Raw genomic sequence first — 20,806 nt, forward strand, 5'->3', positions numbered from 1 at the left:
TTATGGTGAAATGAGACCCTATGTTGGCAGAAGTGAGCTGGCCCAATTCATAAACAGGACTACTGTGTTGACCTATCCTTCAAGGTGGGTTCCCAAGCTTTTAAAACCAAAGCATTACCCAAGCTTTTAAAACCCAAATAGTAACCAGAAGCCAAAGATATCAACTCTAGAAAGAACCCATTTAAAAGTTCCCTATGCACAAGCACATGCATCTGCAATGCCCGCTTTTGAGGATCTCTACAGTTCTAGTTGATATCTCTTTGGGAGAATATACATTCCCGGATCCTCTCTGCACAGCATCAAGCTCGGAGCCTATTCTGCTGCGAATTTCTCACAAATAGGAACACAAGCCACTTACATGATTTATTTTATTTGACTAAATAAGAGGCGGGAAAACGCAGCACTGTGGAATATGTTAGCAATTAAAAAGCTTTCAGAAATAAAGATGTCAACAGAAGATAAATGATGAGAGGTGCCAGAGTGGGCTCGGAATGAGATGGATTAGACAGTGCCTGGTGCATGAGCTCCAGAGGAGGTGAAATGCTAGCCCAGCAAGAGCATAATGAGGAAACATGAGGACGCCACTGACGCATATTCCGACAGGCACATGACCTTTATTGGAAGGGAGCAAAAAAACAAAAAAGACTCCTTACTTTAGTGAAACGTCTCTCAGGACGTGCGTCATTATCGGGAGCGCCACCTCACATAAAATAAGCAGCAGCTCTTTATTGATCATGCGAAATCCCTTGGCTGCAAATGTCAAACGCATTTGCTTGAGACCCGAGATATTCATCAAGCTCTTAGGAATTCTGCAAAATGCCAAGTGGCTTCAGGTCTGAAAGTCTGAAACTTCTGTTGAACTTTAATTTAAAACAATATGATGTGAGCTATATGTGAGCACATGGTGGCAATATATGAATACCATTGCACCATAACCATTGATACTGTATTAATATAAACACAAAATACCTGAACCAGCATTGCCTGTGATGCCATGCATCTACATTCATTTCGAAAACCGAGCTGTCCCACTGGGCTGGACCAACTTGGGACAAGGAAGTGTTGCCCTTATGCAAGAGAATGGTTAACTCAGTTTAACAGTATGTTTGGTACCATAGGTACCAAAAGTCACTGACGATCAACAAGCGAGGTAATCACATCTAATTGCAAAGTCAAATAATGTTATTAGGTCCTTTGGCACGATTTTGACATACCCAAAAGCATCTATGAGTTACCTTACCGTCAGTGATCTAGCTTTAGATTTTAGACGGAAGGATTGAACAATACTTTTTCAACGGTTTTCTGACAAGCTAATTTTTTACACTATTTCTGTGTTTACAAAAGCCTAGCCTTATGTGAGTTTCGTCTCATCAGCACATCTCCATGTTGAGCAGTTAGCACAATATCCTCTGGCTTAGCCCGCTGTTAAATGTAGAGATGTAGCAGTTGACGTCATAAACCAGTACTGGCAGGAAAGTGGCGCCAGTCTATCAGCTGAGTTTAAACAGCAAACTGGTTGGAAAAACTATAGACCTCTCCGGAATAAGTCCCGCCTCCGAAACATCCAGATCCACCCAACTTCCGGTTGTCGAATGTCTATGGGTAATAACATGGCGTTTCGAAAAATCATACCTGTCAAACTCTGTAGCAGGGTTTCCGTTGTCCGGTAATTACCGGACATTGGCCGGAAAAAAAATGAAATGTCCAACAAAATTAAATCTCTCCGGTCAAATTGTCCGATTGAAATTGGCTAATAATCCCGTCCCCTAATGCAATCTGAATTTGAGAATAAGCCTTAATATGTAAGCCTATATTATACGTCCTCTGGCTATGTTTTTAAATGAACAGGCTCTACCGTTTGAAAAGTAAGCTATTAAACAACACGCATAGCCTATGCTGCATTTCAAATAGGAAGCACACGCTTAAAACGTCCATGTTAAACGAACAAATGAGTGAGGCGGTTCAAACATGGCCAGGCCCAGGCAGACTAGCCTTAAAAGTTTTTTCAGAGGCCAGACGCAATGGATGATGATAAATTGGTAACGTCTGAAGCCTTAGATGTCCGGTCAACTCCACCACCACCAGATAAAAAGCAGAAGTGTCGGGCGTATCTGTCGGAATCAGTGACATTGGAAGTGGAGTTGCGGGGGGTGCGGCCGCTCCAAGACACTGTCATTCTCTGTGTACACTGGACATGCAAAGTGTTCTTTACCCAAAGCATACAGTAGGCCAATGCGTTCTCTGTCTATGATCTGCAGGGTTAGGGCCTCCTCGACGAGGCGATTACTGGTCCGCGGATAATTTCTGGCACAATTAAACGGCATCATTGAACCGCGGCCGAAAGAAAAAGAAACTAAACATTTCCCAGAATAGGAAACATTCTTAATTTATTGTTATCAAATAAAGTGGCATAGTATTAGGGGGTAGTGGTGTGAGCGCTCATTCTTGTGTGTGCGCATCTGTGTAAGTTAAACAGTCACCACTGGAGCAGCAACAAACAATGTAGCCTTTTTAAAACAACGAACGAAGCGGACACTGGCTAGATCTTGTTAGGTATGTTTAAGTTAGCCTGATTATGTCAGTCATTCTTTAAGCTACATAGCCTGTCTGCAGTTTTCCTCAATTTGAATAATTAAGAAGGGATAATAGGATATTTGACCGGCATATCATCAAAATGTCCGGAAAACGAAACCTCTGCCACATTTTGCCACGGCAACATTTTTTTTTCTAGCGGAAACTCTGCTCTGTAGGTGGCAAAGTAGAAAAAGCTGGTGGGCCGATTGGCCTACATACTTCTGCCATCTGGTTTCCAGTGGATTTTTTGATTGTCGGTGCCGTTAAAGTAGTAAACGATTATTAATGCTAACCAGGAGCTAGTTCCGATGTACGCGGGTGGAGGAGGGTGTTAGATCTCGCTCACAACCAGTCACATCCTAAAGTGATGGTAATTTTCACGTGTGATTCACGCGTGATTTCAGTGGTCTATAAAAGTAAATTGTTTGCAATGTTCAGCCTCTTTTCAACACGACTTAACTTTGATTTGACTGTGCTGAGAGTTTGTTGGCTGTTATTGAGATATTTGAAAAAGAAAGAAATCGCCGACAAAGACACTAAAGACAAGACGAGACGAGATTTTTTTTCCCCACGAAAAACAGATAACAGGCTTGTTTGAGATCGACTGAGTCTGACTTGGTCTGGCTTTCTACGTAAACGTGATCTTCAGAGGAGGAGGAGCTACAACAGAGGGCAGCTCATCCCGGACAGACAGGCTACAGTCTGCCTAATGTGACTCGCGGGAGATATCGCGGAATTTAGTTTGCAATAAATACAGCAGAACTTTCATTCTTACTCATTAAAATGAGCATGATGACTGAGGAAATAAATTCTTATGCTGTAGTTTAAATAAACCACTGTTGTCATACAGTTAACAGGCCTGCATTGTAGCACATAAATTCAATAACAAGTGTTTTCCCTATATGTGTGCCTATCTACTTAGCCAACAGCAGAAAATAACAGAATATGCAAACGTTTTCAGTAGGCTAGCCTACCATTGTTGCAGAAATCATATATAAGAAGGCAACTGCAAGATCTGTCTGCAGGCTAGACTCCCGCAATATTTTAAGGTCATGTGACATGGTGTCATGGTGGTAAGTCCCTCCCCGGCTGACAGAAGTCGGACCGGATTTCTAACCAGTAAGCATTGCGTCTATCCCAGCATGCATTACATCAAGTCAGATCTGCATAAAGACGAACAAGCATAACGATAAGCAGACTAGGAATCAGAGGCAGAGTCGTATTGAGTCGATAGCTTTATTTTGCATGATCATGACCTTGATCAGAACAGTAACATTTTCAGAATGTATTAACAACCTATCAAACATGACGATTTCATGCAGGGTTAGTGCCACCTCCGTAGACAGGCTCTGGTGCCACGAACTCCATTTCGGTGAAGACAAACTATGAAACATTGCCGTTGCTATGCAACTTTGACTCAGGGAGTCGCAGCGTCTGAAGCGTGCGTTAGCTTAGTGCTTCTTACTGAAATATTTCAACTTTAACGGCACCGACAATCAAAACATCCAGTGGAAACTAGATGGCAGAAGCGTGTAGGCCAACCGGCCCACCATTTTTTTCTACTTCGCCACCTACAGATGTTTGACAGGTATGATATTTCGAAACGCCATGTTATTTCCCATAGACATTCGACGCCCGGAAGTTGGGTGGATCCGGATGTTTCAGAGGCGGGACTTATTCCGGAGAGGTCTATTGTCAAGACCTTAGGCAGTTATTGTCAAGACCTTAGGCTACTGTACCCTGGAATACAAAAATAAACTTCAGAAAGCCAAAGGTTTGTTGTACCGTTTTCATAGAGAGCCTCAGTGGATTTACCTGTTGTCTAGGCCTGTAACAACATACCAAATTCACAGTTTGGTCCATACCGATGCCAATATATTGTTTACTTACTTTTTGTTGCAAATTATACCCTTTAGTAGAGTGGAAACTAAAATATTCATTAAACAAAGCTGAACAGAACCAAGTCTTTTAGGCCTTCATAGCGCAGAATTAATGCAAAATATACCATCGAAATTCTAACCGGTAAAAATCTATTTTTAGCGGATATTTGTTCATCCAGTGTCAAATCAACAAGCTAACAGCCTAACCTGTAATTAATTTAGCTGTAACTGATGTCTGCCTTGCTGGGTTATAAAATGTCCTTTTATACTCACACCTCACCTCGTTCACACATCTCAAGTTCTTTGGGGCTGCGCTGAAGTACCCACCCCAAGACAGGGACTTCAGTCCCATAAAAGTTCCCAGAACGTCGCATTATTGGGCTGTTCGTCTATAGGAAACGCAAATAAACGTCCCTGGCCCCGTAAAACCGAGTTCCGGTAGTGGAAACGGCCTAATGAATAAAATCCAGAGTTCTTTTGAGAAGATGAGAGAAGCGTAAAGAAGGACAACCATCAGTGCGGTACTCCACCAATCAGACCTTTATGGTAGAGTAGCCAGGTGGAAGCCATTGATACCAATATCAAGTTGCATTCCTAGTGGCTAATTGGTAGAGTGCACCTGTCCTGGCAGGCTCAGTGGGAGCTGATGCCTGGTTTCCTCTTTGGTCTCATGCCACTCACGAGTTTGGGAAATGGCAGCATTTTGAATTAGTTCTGTTTGATTGAAGAATCACAAATATCATAAGGACAACTGAAAAGCATGAAAGCAACATGGCCACAGGACTAGTCAGTCAGGAGAGTACTGGCCAGTGTGCACAAGCACACCGTAGGTATGTTTACCACTCTCTGAGATTCCTACCAAGCTGACACACACATCAGTGTTTCCCATACATTGACTTATTTGTGGCGGCCCACCACAATATCAACATTGACCACCACACAACGATTTTCCAGGTTGTACTAAAAATTGTACTTAAATCTAGTTAGCATCATAACCATGGCGCACTAATTTGTTTAAAAACTGTTGAATTCAAGTTAATTCTGCAAACCCGCCACCACAAATAGAATTCAATTCTGTGGGAAACACTGCACATCCAGACATTATAGGACCTATTTTCACATTATGCACCACACGTAGTGCTAGCGTGAAAAAGTAGAGGTCAGTTTCTTATATACGTTTTTTTTTTTTTCACTTTACGCTGTGAGCTGCGGGCTCTCTGTATCAAGAACTGATATGTTAACTTTGCAAATAATAGCATTGTTTTTATTTACATTTTACAGAGTCCAAACCTTTTTTGGAAATGGGGCTGTAATTTAGCAAATACCGTAGACAAACAAGAGCAGGACTTTCTGCATCTTAACACTGCGTCTGTCGTTATTAAGATGATGGCCGAGTAATGAGTATAATCACAATAGTGGCAACAGAACAAGAACCTGAAACTGACAAGGAAGTAAAAACAGGATTTGCATTCACCAATGTCATACATAACATATGCTTTGGGCAATCCAGAGCAGCAGGAACTGATAATTGGGTCACAGATTCAATCTCATGTGAGTCTTTTAAAGCCGGGCAAGTATCTGCTGGGAAAACATGCTGGTTCTTTGAATGAGAATACCCAGAATGCTGAGCAAAGGAGGATTCAGTGTGTAGTGGTGTGTGCAGAGCCCATCAGGATAATGTACGGGGTGTGAGTTTCCAGCCCCACAGCCCCTGGAGAGGAAGTTCATCAAACCTCCAAAACCTGCCAGCAGAGCACACATGCCAGTGGGCCTACCTCAGCCGCGCTCCACACACATTCAGCCTCCTCCACTGTAGTTACATAAATTAAGAGCCACATGCCCTCTACCAAACCCTAATTTATGAGCCGGTCCAAGCAGGCTTTCCTGTATTAAATCACCTCACAGGGACAATCCACCCCCCATTCTACTCTGCTGTTACAATCTCTAGCAAAGTCAGACGATGGACAAAATACCTGAATGCATCAGCTACGGCAGCTCTTGCCTTTTTCAACTGATGAGACTCAGTTAAAAAATAATTGGATCAAACTATTTCAATTTCTCACAGTTTGTTCTGGAAACAAATATGAATGTGAATCCATGGTGTGATCTGAATAAGGAACATTTGAACCTAGGGCATGGTGAGTGCAAACCAATCTTAATAGGATAGGTTTCAAGAGGCTGGCATCGATTATTACTCAGTAGTTGTCCTGGCAACAGTGCCCATAACATAAACTCTACATTGATGGCTTATGGATGAACCAAGCAATGGAGATGAGTTTTTTTCAGCTTGACTAAATGGACAGTGTTGATTTCAAACAATATCTTTCGGATTTCACATCCAACAACTGACAACTTGACATTGGATTCACTTTCGTCCTCAACAATTCACCAAGCCAAGTGTGCAGCTGGTTACCTGAATGGTTCGGGATATTTGCAAAGACCACACAGACAGACAGGCACAAATGCAGAATTAAGCCTTGGATTAAATTAAAGATTTAGTCAGCCTCATCCTGTTAAGCCAAGTCTGGGCAGGTTAGTGCCATCTGTAGTTTCTCTTTGTTAGCTTTTGTTTTCATCAAAAAAAACCGTTGATATTTGTCTTTTTACCCACTACTGCCCCTTGGAATAATCTTGCTACACAACCAAGCTACCAACAAATCATACAATGAAAACACTCTGCATTGTCTTTAAGCAAAAGATTAGCCACGATTAGAACAAAGTTTCAAGAAGATTTTGAATCATGACATTCAATAATTCAATCACGTTCATTTCTCACCATCAAAATGTTGTGATCAAACATGGAAATTTCCACTATAGGCTAGTTGCAAATTGGTAGCCTTTACTGTACTTATTATAGTATATGTTAAGCCCACACCTAAAATAATTGAGAACATCTATAGCAACAATTATTGCACAAGCTCCACACAGACATTGGAGAAGTGTAAACGGCAATAACAGATTTTCTCCATGAGTGAGCCTGTTCAAAATGCCCAAGACTCTGATTCATTCAGACCGCTTTTCAAAAACAGAGAGCACTGCATTGCACACTACAACCGCTTTCAGACATACCTGTAAGGCCGGAGGTTCTGCGGATGTTAAACGGTGGGGCCGTATATCTGAACGACATAACCGGTCATATGGAAGTCCGAATTTAGCCGGTTGTTCTACTTCTCCCCCCCTAGTAGGGGCAGCCGTGGCCCACTGGTTAGCACTCTGGACTTGTAACCGGAGGGTTGCCGGTTCGAGCCCCGACCAGTGGGCCGTGGCTGAAGTGCCCTTGAGCAAGGCACCTAACCCCTCACTGCTCCCCGAGCGCCGCCATTGTAGCAGGCAGCTCACTGCGCCGGGATTAGTGTGTGCTTCACCTCACTGTGTGTTCACTGTGTGCTGGTTGTGTTTCACTAATTCACTGATTGGGTTAAATGCAGAGACCAAATTTCCCTCACGGGATCAAAAAAGTATATATACTTATAATATATATATTTCCTCCGGACATTATGTAAATGTGCTGTGTCTGAACGAAGCGTAGAACATGCAATTAAAATTCACACCTAGTGAAAGGGCAGTGACGTTTCTTTCGTGCGTCCATGTGGTTAGATCTGACTTAAATTCCAGTGTTATGATGGAGTGGGATAGTGCTGTCCAGAAAATCTCCGACCTGAGATGCAGACATCACGGAGCTAGCTGTCCATGAGGGTATACAACATTTTGATAGAACACATGAAGGGAACGGCAAGAGACACGTTGTAGCCTACAACTGCATGGCAAGGCCAAACAAAGACTGAATCATAAGCAGAAGGCGCTGAAAAGGCAGTAGCATACAGCAACGTCGTTGACGACAATAACAGGAGTATTTAATAAATTGTTAGCCAACACGGTCGGTTTTCTGTTCATTGATAGCCTTCTCATGACCTCACTGCTGATATTTGTTGAGCATAAATATGCCTAGACAGGGCTCTACAGTGCGCCCATTTCACTCGCACATGCCAGTAAAAATGATGCCGTGCGAGTGCAAAAAAATATTTAGGCGCACTGGTGCGAATGACTTCTAACCACGTCAATGTTTGTCTACAAAATACACCGCAACATCGAGAAACATTACTGGTGCAAACCATAGAATCACGTCGCGAATGCAGCATAAAAACTACACCTCCCATCAACGTTAGCAGTTTCGCGTTGTGACTTGCTATAGTAGTCGCTTCTATCAAATCCAAGAGCGCGCAGAAAAAGCGGAAAGTTAGACTAGCCAGCCAAGATGGGATGAGATTCTGAGAATGCAGTGAGAGAAGGAAAGGTAACCTAACATGCCTTTTAGCCCTGTTGACGTTTTGGCTGCAATATGCAAAATATAGCTGTAGCGAACCGGCACAAAAGTAGCCTCCCGTAATACTCTCATTTTATTCAAAGGTAGAACGCTACTGACAACTCCAGGCTTCCACGCATGCTTGTTTGTTTACAAGCTGAAGTGCAAAACGAAAGTAGGCCTAACGTTTGCCTACTGCCCCTACCAATGCAGATATTTCAAATAAAAACTAAAAGTATAAAACATATCCTTGATTAGCCTATGTTGGGTTTTGTGGAAGAGAAAATTGACTGTTTTAGTAGTAGTATTAGGCAGTATGCAGTCAGATAGGTCACCATGGGCATATTTGGTTTAGCTATAGATGGATTCACAAATAAATAAATTAGCCTACATTTGGCAGGATACTTGATATACAGGCTAAATGCAAATATGGCAATGTATTATATTATTTTACATTAACAAAATGTAGGAAAATAGAACAGACTGAAAATAAAGTAGAATCCTGTTTCCTGTAGCCTAAATGTTGTCAGTCATTCTTAATATTCGCAATTGGTGCACTGGCATGTTTAACTGTTAGCTGCAGTATAATGTTAGATTATGTGTAAGTTAAGTACAGAACTGACTGTGCGCCCAAATTTTTGTCTGTGCTTTTTAATTTTTAACTTGGGCGCACAAGTGCTCCTGAAAAAAAATTTTAGTGTAGAGCCCTGCTAGAGAAAATTAAAACGAAGAAAACCCAACTTTGTTCCAAGCTCCTTACGTAAATGCAATAGACACATGGGGAGAGGATGCTATTGGAAAAAATAAACCATGAAAAAAACGAACCACGTCACTGTTATGTTAGTATTTTGTTTGTTGCTTAAAAACGTTGTCTTGAGTTAGCCTACTGAATTGGCTGGTACCATAAAGTTTGTGCATGCTCTCTCTCTCCAACGCAAACCAGATTTGGGGTTCCATAGCCAAGTAATTCTGCTACATAACGTTGAAAACAGATAAATGTGTTTATTCGAAGCACACATACAAATACTATAGGTCAATTTCAAGTGCGCACTTACGTGACTACTTCAAGTATTAGCCTACGCACAATAGATTTTTCTTTTTTAGCCTACATAATGCATACACTTTGTAAACAAACAGCAGCTGTGACAAGCAGCGGCCACATATATTCTGCGTCATATCTCGCATCTTGTGAACTCTACAAGCCCCCACCCCTCACGACAACCACACGGAGATTCTGTAATGTGCGTGTATGTCGTCCACACATAGGTCCGTATAAGGTCCGCAGGTTAGCATCATATCTGAATCATCCGAAGGGTAGGACCTCCGTTTGACAAACCTCCGCATATACTCCGGAGGTTATATCTAAAAGCGCTTGTAAAACACTACATTGCATACAGTATTAGGTACCAGCAGTGTGCATTGTGTTTCATCAGATTTTAGCTTTATGTATTTATGAGAGCTATATAGAATGAACATGAATGTTTGCCTTGCCAATCCCCATAGTACATCTTTACAGTTTTTAACCGTCTCGTCTGTATTTGTCATTTGCCTTCTCCAATGAGACACAAAATCCTGATTTAAATAAGGTTGTCTCTATCTAATTAGTCTCCATCTATTTAGCCTACATACAGTGAGTGATAACCCACAAGCCCACAGTACAGCAAGCTATTCACTACTAGTCACATCTTCCTGGCCTAAACCAGGGCCATAGTGTTTAGTCAGCAAAACAAAACCAGAATGCAATACAATATCTACAATATGTTTGTCAAACAGAACAATGATTTACAGCATATCTAAAAATACAACATGATGTAGCTTTTGAAATGCAAATGTTCAGCATGATTGAAAATCTATGAGTTAATCTTAAAACATATGAATGCGAAGCAGAGTGAGTGAAAAGTCATAAATAAATCTTTACTATTTAGAGGGATGGCCTTAAGACCACAATGATAAGTTCTAAAATACTTTAAACATAACAAAATACAGTGATGGTGTGGAAATGATTAAACCCCAAAGGTCCATATTTTGAGACTTAAGTGCCAACAGAGGACTATTAGAATCTTAGCTTATTACTCATGTTAAAATTGGAATAATGTGTAAATAGATGTACAAGTCACACATCGAAACTAGCACTGTAAAAGGTGCCCACCACAAATTACTAATTAAAGTAATGAATTTCAGTAAGGAGCATCAGTGATACTAGTGGGAAAGGTTAGCCCTTAGCCCTCTATCCTCCAAGTCCAAAAATATCCAGAGAATGTCTCAAATTTCATGAACTTTGAACCTTTAGGCCTACATCACAAGATAAACTGTTTTTAAGTTATTCAGTGGTGCCACTCCACATATGTATTATAAAGAGCTATATACAATATACTCAGAAGCTTACCTCAAAGTAACAGTTTCCTTTTGATAATGGTCTAGGAGCCACATAGCAGCCAACTTCATCCGAGTTCCCATGATAACTACAGGAGAGAGTACAACAACTCTCACAGTTCTCAACAACTCATCACAGTCTACAAAAAGAGTTACTGACCACTTAAGCATTCTCTTACACATCACTTCAGTATACAGTCAAATATATCTGCATTTATTGAATTATTTGGATTGATGAAAACGTGAATGATGCGAGTTCAAATTGGACACTGATGTTAAACTTGGGCTGAAGATTCTGAAGGATCCCAATTATGTCATGCCAAGCAAATGCTCTCACTGTTGTATGTTTGGCTACAACATTTGATTTATAAGTCTGAATAGCACTAGTTGAAACCTCCCCTCCAACCCCCTACACACTTTGGAGCATCTTACATCAGCATTTTCCTTTTTCCAATACAGCTTTTTTTTTGCTGTGCAAGGCATGCCTTTCATCTTTAGCTGACCAAAAAAAGTGTGTAGCCACTGACTGTCTCTGATTATAATTGTTTCAATCAGTGGGGTTGAGAGACTCAGCATTGTTTGAGTTTTTGGTGGAAGCTGATGTTTCAATTGCACGCACACGCTGTGGCCTTTGCAGGAAAGTCAATACCCAACCGAGACTTATCTGAGGGGCTTCCAAAGGAATGCAATTTGAGTGCAAGGGAATTAAAGCACTGAGAATACAGAGGTAATACTCAGGTGAGGGTATGAGACTCCGGAACTAGGCAGAGGACAGATCATCTATGTTACAGTTCCCTCACAAATTCATGGAAGACAATGCTCTATTTCCATGTCTGTAACACCAAGAGTAACTTGGTTTTGTAGACAACCAAAACACTATTACAACTGAACCTGTTTCAAAGGCTGTGGGAGAATGAGAAATAAGTATAAGTATATATACTTTTTTGATCCTGTGAGGGGAAATTTGGTCTCTGCATTTAACCCAATCGGTGAATTAGTGAAACACAAACAGCACACAGTGAACACACAGTGAACACACAGTGAGGTGAAGCACACACTAATCCCGGCGCAGTGAGCTGCCTGCTACAACAGCGGCGCTCGGGGAGCAGTGAGGAGTTGGGTGCCTTGCTCAAGGGCACTTCAGCCGCGGCCCACTGGTCGGGGCTCGAACCGGCAACCCTCCGGTTACAAGTCTAGAGTGCTAACCAGTGGGCCACGGCTGCCCCACCTTAAATATTAACAACCTTTTGATGTTCCAACTAAATAGGTTAGCATTCAGAGCGCCTTTGTTTTCATTCACATCACTATTACACTCATGTCAGATGACTATGCCATAAAAAGCCCGTCCTCACCTGAGTGTGTCTCCATCTTTAAGCATACGCTTGTATCGCTCCTGAAAGCGCACAGCTCGAACCTCACGAATCTCTCTGATTCGCCGTCTCCAGTTCAAGAACCTGTAGTGTAGGTGGATGTCATCCATCTCAAATGGCTGTTAATGAGAAGAGGCCAAGGTCAGTGACACTGATATGGTCCTTGCAGCACAATGTCAACAACATAATGGGGCAATTATCATTATTATAAACTTGCCATTAACCTGTATACATATTACAAAATAACTCATTTAATTACATTGCAAAGAGTGTATACTTTGAGAGATCAGAAAACTTATTTTGTCAAACAAAGTTTTAGTCATCTTTCACACAGCAAGAGTAGTTCCATCCCTTAAAGGTGTAGGTTTTTGAACATTCTAAGTTCCGCAACAATTGAAGGTTCTAAAATTCTATGTTGAATTCAATGAACCCAGATATTCTTTAGAATGTTCATTTCTCAACATTCCCGTCACACCGGTGTGACGGTACTCCTTTAAGGGTTAAAGAAATCACTCGGAGACACAGCGCCTCAAAGAAAAAAAAGCGTGTACAACCTCCATCAACCCTAAAGCCTGAACTACACAGAAAGACGTTTCATAATCCAACTAAATCGTTTATATTCTTTGACTGAAAAAAATGCAATGCCTTCTAGCCTTGGTCTACTAATGGACCCATAATAAATCTAAGTATTACCTAAATTAACGTTACATGTGTTCGCGACATAATGAAACGTACACTTCTTCTTAAAACTCTTGACTTTTATCAGTCAACATCACTTACTGACTACCTAGCTTGCTAACTTAGCTAAGCTAACTTTGCCTAGCGAACTACCTGAAAAAATGGGCCTGGGTTTGTGTTTAACTTTTCATTTAATCTCTCGTATCACACGCCTAATTAACGACATAATATGATGGTTGACATTTGAGCTCCGTTTATCTTGCGACAGCTAAACCACATGCGACTTAGATGGCATATCCATATGCTAACTGTATGGCTCCTTACTACTTACTAGCAAACAAACTAAACAGCTAACGTTAAGGTCAGGCATCTACATGCCACCAAAACAGCTTGTTTGAAAAACAGAAGCTGGTATGTTGATCTTTAAACGAATGCAGGCTGTATACAGGACATCTGACATGTGCTTACCTTATTTTATGTATCAAAACATTTTAAAAAATGTAGCTATTAGAGGCACTTGAACTCATTTCTAACTGTCGGTTGCATTTGCGAGAAAACTTCAATAAAGTATGGACGGCGCTTCCTGGTGACGTACTGTACGGAAATCATCACCTCAAAGCTGCACGAGAATGAAAGGTGGAAGGGGCCTCTTAACGCCCCCAGGTTGTGGGGAACACAGGAGTGATGCTGTACCAGCAGTCCTCGTCTTCTCGTAGCATAATATTGTTGGTGGGGAAATCATCCGTAGACATGACAGTGTCCAATTCATGTACTGCTACAGCTAATGTTTGGCTACTTGTCGTTCAATATTTGCTTAGCCTAGCCTACAGTTGGGAAGTCAATGGGAAACTCGCTAACTGCCCCAATTATCTGTGTGAAGCCTACATTCTTACAGACATACACGTTCTACAACTAGGTCTACAGTAAGAAAACCACATGTAACAGGAATGTAAAACCTTATAGGTAGCCTATGATATACTGGTAATAGTGTATGCTTCCCAAATAATCTTACCAAACAGTTCTACATTAGGCTATGTGCTGTGCGTCCACTGAATTTGCTTGTGAATGTATGATTTAACTGTAGCCTATCTGTAATAACTTGAACTGGACAAAGGCCTGTATCAAACAATGAAGTCTAAAGGCATTAGGCTACATCATCACGTTTTTGCATAACCAAATATTCAAGGCTTTGAGTTTTAAATTTGTGGCCAAACTGCTCATGATTTTGTTTCAGTAGCCTACTTTATAGGCCTATCATAGCCTAGACAGGGTTGGGTCAGATTACTTTGAAATGGTCTACTGATTACATGATATTTTTTGTAATCAGTAACATAATCAACTGGATTACCCAAAACAAGTAACATAATCTAATTACTTTAGGATTACTTTTTACACAACTTTTAAAAATAAATTGTGATTCTAACAGATGGATGAAGTGCATAATCAGAGACTTGTAGTGGCTTCACAGACCACCAGTGGGTGGTGGACCACTGGATCTTAAAAAAAGGAAGTTTTGTCCTGTTTATGTCCTCCCGTGTCAACATGAAGAGAGGTAAGCCTATAACTTTCATATAGCATTCTGCCACCTCTCATGCATGTAGCCTACACTTGTTAGTGAAATGAACGCTACAAAGAACAGGAGGAACTTTAAAGAGAGATGCAGAAGCCACAGACACAAAGAATTGTAGTAGGAGTAGAATGGGGGAGGTGATGAGAGGTAGGGAAAATGAGTAATCCAGCAAGTGTGGAAAAAGGGAGCCCCTATTGGCCTGGCGTGCCGCATGGAACATTTTCCCGACAGAACATGTGGAAACAGAATGGGGCTGTGGCATTGATGGGAACACAAGGCAGAAGGTAGGTGATTTTTGCTCTCATTCCCAAGATTAATCACCTCTAATAAGATCACCAGCCAGCTGACATCTGGGCCAAGCATGGTGGACCTGTGCCTGGTGTGATATCCAGAGATTTAGGAAGTGCTTAGGGTCCTTCAAATCCTTTCAGTTTTTATGCTGGACTGGCTTTGAATCAACCACTATGTTACTCTCCATGTCTCCATTCTCACCTACTGAGAATGAATGTGACCATACATGTCAATACGATTAGATAAACATCTAAATCCTGTTTACTCCCTGCACCAACCCCCATCTCTGATCTTATATTGTTCATGCTGCCCCATTACAACAGATAACAAACATGTTTTTATCCTCAAGAAACCCTTATTTAGTTGTATCACCTGAAAAACCCCAAATCCCCACAGCAGACAGACAGCTTACATTCTACTTTCTATGCTGTGCCTCAGTAATCTCTTATACATCCAAACATGTCTAAACAGTTTTTAATATAACTGTATGTGAGTGTTGCTTATGTCCTCTTGTGTTTGGAGTTCAGGCACCGGCATAAACTCAAGGAAGTCACCCCTGAGGAAAGTTTTCAATGGTTGAGTGGATAGATGGATTGCATTATTAGCTGCTGGCATGGACCCTCGCATGTACATTCCAGGGAAAAAAAATGGGAGTTCTTAATTATCCAGTTCATTTGGATTCCAATATAAACAATTGAGGAAATAAGAACGAACTGGCTGTTCTCTCTCCACCCCACCTGGAGTTCACAGCCTCTTATGGAGTTAGATACTGTACAGAATGAAACAGGTATACCTGCTTAAAGTCAGTTGCTGGAACTGGCCATGGGCCAACAGTGGACTTCCACACAATTGGACAAAATATTGTTTTAAGGAAAAGTTCAAAATTGTGATACAATTACCCTAGCCAATGAGAAAGTTCACTGAAAGTTCCATGCAGTTTTGAGTGTTTATTGATGTCATCCATTGTGTGTATATACACAAATGTAATTTACCTATTGATTGCCAGCAAATACTATATTAATGTATCATTTCTCATTGTCTGAGTCATGATTGATAAAGTTTTATAGACATTGTTCTGAGCTTGAATCATTATTTTGGAAGGAATGAATCTTTAATTCCGTTTCTAAGGTTACAGTTACTTGCTATTATACTTTTAGGTTAGCAACCTGACCCTTGAATTCATGTATAATAAATGCACTTGAATCACTCACCCTCAATCATTGTTTCCATGGCAAACGTTAGGAGAATGCAGTGGTACATTCATGCATGGTGACATAAGAAACTGTGTACTGGCAGTATTTCCTGATGCTGAACATAGCAAGAGTGCACTTAAAAGAAAGATCTTTCTCCAGATGCTCTAATGACAAAAGAGGAGATAACAGAGAGCTTAGTTATTTCTGAAATAATCTCTCTCTCTCCTGTTCCGTCTCAATATCTCCTCCTCTGCTCTCTCTCTTCCTCTGTGTATCTCCCTCTCTTTCTCCCTCTCTCTCTCTCTCTCTCTCTCTCTCTCTCTGAGTCCCAGCCCCTGAAGGTGTCATAACTGTGCTCTCTCCCTCTCCCTCTCTTTCACCGCCTTTCAGATCTTTAAAAGCTGCTGCTTGCTGTGTCTCTCTCGCTCTCTGTTTGTATCCTCTGGCACCGCAGGGGACTCCTAGCTGCCTTCGCAACTAAACAGGCTGAGCACCAAGCAAAAGCTGAAGAGAGGGAAAGGAAACAGATAAAAAGGAAGGGAAAGAAAGCAGAGGAAGGAGAGAGCAGAGGAAGACATAAGGGAAAGCAGAGGAAGGAGAGAGCGAGGAAGACATAAGGGAAAGGGAACATAATACACCAGAAATAGCATCAGCCTTCACATTTTCGACTTTCAGAGAGGAGAGTATGGAAAACCCAAGACCGGGGCGCAAGATGTCTCTGCTCTCGAACCTGACTGCCATCGTCCTGCTGCTGATTGCCCAGTGCGGATCCTGGACTCTCGCCAGCCGCCTAGGCCCCCACAAAGGCTGTCTCTCCTGCAAAGATCCCCTGGCGTCTGGCAGCCGGGCCTCTCGGGACCACGCCAGCACGGCCAGCAGCACATCTGTCTTGGCCCTCGGGGAGCCGTGCGGTGTGTACACCTTGAGCTGTGCCAAGGGTCTACGCTGCGTGCCCCCACCGCGTGAGCACAGCCCCCTCCAGGCTTTACTGCAGGGAAGGGGCTTCTGCGTCAAGCACAGCCGACCCAGTCCCACTGAGAGGCCCCACCCCACAGGTAAGAGCTCGGCAGCTCTCTCTCTCTTTCTCTCTCTCTCTCTCTGTGTCTTTCCCCTCTCAAGGCAATGTCCTCTTGTTTCTGTATGCTGGAGGTAGGATGACTTTTTTGACAAGTAGCCTTTGTCACTATTCAGAGATGGATTTGTGAGAAACATGAATGCCTCATATTTGTAATGCTGTAAAAGGAAGTATATGCAGCAACAGCATGTGAAAGCTAATCTGCTTTGCTGAGGATGGTCCAAGGATGTGCTACAGGACTTCATGTCTGTGGCAGTGATCAGTAGTGTAGTAGACTGGGGAATGGAAATTAATGGTTAATTAATGAAAGAATGACTGAGCACTACATGTCATGTGTTCATCTGTACATCTGTGCAGAATATGCCAGTGCATGTGTTGAACTATTACTATATGCAAATGTAGTAGGGAAAGATGTGGATGTGTGTGTGTGTGTGTTTCTGTGTGTGTGTATCTCTGTGTGTGTGTGTGTGTGTGTGTGTGTGTGTGTGTGTGTGTGTGTGTGTGCGTGTGTGTGTGTGTGTGGTGTGTGTGTGTGTGTGTGTGTGTGTGTGGGAGGGGGGGGGCAGACAGAAATTATCTGAAATAAGGGGGGGGATAATGATCCAGGTTCTCTGTGTGTTTGAATGCTCATGAGAGGATATGAGTCTGTGCCGCCATAGTCCGGAATGTCTTCTTTTGCATAGCAATGGTCTCCATCTGCTGTTCAAATAATGCCACTGCGTTCTTATCATTGGAGTTTGCGTACGTGATTTGAGATCTGAGGCTCTGCTGCAGGAAAAAGATGCAGATGTCTTGCAGGCAAAATAGAATTGGAACCAGAAATATGGAACCAGTGGTACAAATAGCTGCATAATGAGTAAGAAAACTGTCTTTTTATTTTTCAGGTCCCCATCCTTCACATGTTGGAGAAATAGATAAAGTGAGTATCCCATGTTGTGATTTCCAAAGATAAATCGACAGTCCTGCACATGTACTTTAGGATCACCTTGTCATGTATATGTCATAGTTGAGAAATTGATTATGTACAAAATGCATGACTTAATATGCATTGCATTTCATAGAGTTAAGTCAAATTCAACACGACTGACCTGAAAAGGAGAGCCTTGTATAACAATGCCATTATATAATGACATGATGTTGTGTGTGACATCTAATAGTATCCCTCTGGCTCATGCTACGTCACTGACCTCATTGCAAAGCATATATTGGATAATGCCCAAACATATTTAGATTGATGCATCCATTGCCTCTATTTGGATGTCAAAGAGGCTTGTATGTACGTGGAGGGCTATCTCATCTCGCTCTCTATTTTTTATCCAATTAAACATTTCACTTCACTATGTTTCTTTTCCAAGGCTCCCTGTCGCAAGCTGCTTAACTCTGTGCTACGGGGCCTTGAACTGACTATTTTCCAGTCAGACCGCGACATCTACATCCCCAACTGTGATACTCGTGGTTTCTACAGGAAAAAACAGGTGACTCCTAGATTCTCTACATTCTGTCCATATACGTTGTATTAATTTGTGTGTGTGTGTGTGTAGGAGGGGGAGGGAGTGAGAGACACACTGTGGCTGTGAACGTGTATGCAAATAGGCAAAGAAAACAGAGCAAGTACAAAATGCGCTGCTAAATGCATCTCGTCTCATTTAGACCCTTTTTTATTTTGGTCTTTCTCATAAGCAAATGACGAAGAGGTGTTTTGTGTGATGTATTTGTTTGCTGCACATGGAAATGGCTGAATACTTTTTTTCTCAACCTCTCTTGCCTCCAGTGTCGGTCCTCTATGGGCATGCAGCGGGGCAACTGCTGGTGTGTGGACGAGCTGGGAACTGCCCTCCCTGTCCGCCCCAGTGAGGACGGCTCCTTGCCCTGTGATGGGGAGTGATACTCAGAGCCTAGAGGATACGTAGGAAGAGGCCGAAGGAGGCAGAGAGGAGGCTGCGGAGAGGAGGTGGCTTTTGCTTCTGTGCTAGACACTGCCTGGCTAGGAGAAACTAGAGAGAAATCACTTGAAATGGAAAAAGGTTCACCCAAACACCCATCCACTTGAGGAGGAGAAAGCCCTTTGACCACTCGTTAACCCCCGATCATGGCCCCAAAGTGGATGGTCCTTTTTCTCCTTGGGAAAGAATACTGCCTCGTGTTTGGTCATTTCTCATAGACTAAAATACTGTTAAGCAAGCAGAGTTGATAATGATTAATGATGATAATGGAGTTGATACAACAATAAAACAAACCTGTCTCCCCACCATCCTCTCTCCAACTCCTAAGAGATACACTGATTAGAGTATATACACTTAAAATGATCAAACATCATTTAATTTATTCTGAAGTACAATGACATTTCCATTCAGATTTGCATATATTTGAATTCTTCATGTTACCGTATAATCAAAATGTAAAGATGCTTGTATATGTACACATAATTTGGGTTGCATTCTGACTGCTACAACAGTGGATTGTTTGTACATAAGTATGGTTTTGTGGTTGACTGTGTATTTGAACTGGCAAGTACAAGATTGCTAATGGCTGTTACCCTTTCTGAGATGTTAAGCATATTTTTATACACTTCAATATAATATTTTATATATATATAAAATTTTGTTTTATTTAAATACAGTGCCATGTATTTTTATATTGTCGGCAGTTTTATTTCCTTGACATGACAAAAGCTATTTTATTTCATTTACTGAAATGTGTTATGCCCCAAAGGCACACTCATGGAGCAGAAATACAACCACAATACACAGATATTCAACTGCTGTACATGTTTCTTTCTCTTTTGTTTTAAATTTCATTTTAATGTTATATAATATGTGTGGACCATAATATCAGAATGTATTACAATGTTTGCGTTTGAAAAGTACTGTTTTAATGAAGTTTCTTTAATGTTATTATCAATCATTCCCGAATAAATAAAGTAAAAAAAATAAGTGCACAAAAAGTGTGATTACACATTTTTCACACTGATTAATGTGGTATCTGTATTTGTTGACAAGACGGCTTGTCAAGAATTTACAATTCTAAATTGTAAATTTACAATTCAATTAGCTAAAGACATGAGTAAAATGGAAAAATAAATACATAAATTAATAAATAAAACAACCTGTCTCCGTTTTGTTTTGTCAGTACTAAAATCCTGTATATCTGACACTGCAGAATGTGAGTTTAAAATCCATTAATTAAAATCAAAGATTATGCTGCATGTGATCATTCTGATTACTTTGGCACAGGAACACATTTTTGTGAGGAACATATGAGTGCCAAACTTGTTTTCACTTTTGCTCCTAGCCTACAGTATGTTGTTAGCACTGGAAGCAAGATATAAACAGTGCTCTTTTTTTTTTTATGTATCTCCGTAGAAATGCATGAATACATTTTCCTTTGATTTATGTATGCTTAAATATTGAATATTGAATATGAATATTCTTAAATGGTCAAACAGACTAATTGTAAAACTTTTGCCCTGACACTCACTCAAGTCATGATTTATCACCTC

At 41.3% G+C, this 20,806-nt stretch overlaps 2 protein-coding genes across 3 annotated transcripts in view; one reads left to right on the forward strand and one right to left on the reverse strand.

Moving 5' to 3' along the window:
- The window catches only part of spryd3 (SPRY domain containing 3), a 65,960-nt gene extending 52,176 nt beyond the window's left edge, over positions 1-13,784 (reverse strand). The window contains 3 exon segments of the mRNA XM_048242399.1: positions 11,144-11,219; positions 12,483-12,619; positions 13,647-13,784. Of these exon segments, the coding sequence (XP_048098356.1) occupies positions 11,144-11,219; positions 12,483-12,610 (204 nt within the window). The 5' untranslated portion in view covers positions 12,611-12,619; positions 13,647-13,784.
- An 837-nt stretch (positions 13,785-14,621) lies between these two features.
- igfbp6b (insulin-like growth factor binding protein 6b) lies at positions 14,622-20,409 on the forward strand. 2 transcript variants are annotated; one of them, XM_048242401.1, is made up of 6 exons: positions 14,622-15,032; positions 15,567-16,786; positions 16,825-17,287; positions 18,192-18,226; positions 18,663-18,782; positions 19,079-20,409. In XM_048242401.1, the coding sequence occupies exons 3-6, from the start codon at positions 16,918-16,920 to the stop codon at positions 19,190-19,192; spliced, it is 639 nt and encodes a 212-aa protein (XP_048098358.1). In that variant the 5' UTR covers positions 14,622-15,032; positions 15,567-16,786; positions 16,825-16,917; the 3' UTR covers positions 19,193-20,409. The 2 variants fall into 2 exon arrangements, with proteins under 2 accessions (XP_048098358.1, XP_048098357.1); XM_048242400.1 differs by having other exon boundaries at positions 14,622-16,776; positions 16,815-17,287.
- The last annotated feature ends 397 nt before the right edge of the window (positions 20,410-20,806 follow it).

This window comes from Alosa alosa, chromosome 4 (assembly GCF_017589495.1).
Source record: "Alosa alosa isolate M-15738 ecotype Scorff River chromosome 4, AALO_Geno_1.1, whole genome shotgun sequence".
In the NCBI taxonomy this organism is placed as follows: Eukaryota; Metazoa; Chordata; class Actinopteri; order Clupeiformes; family Clupeidae; genus Alosa; species Alosa alosa.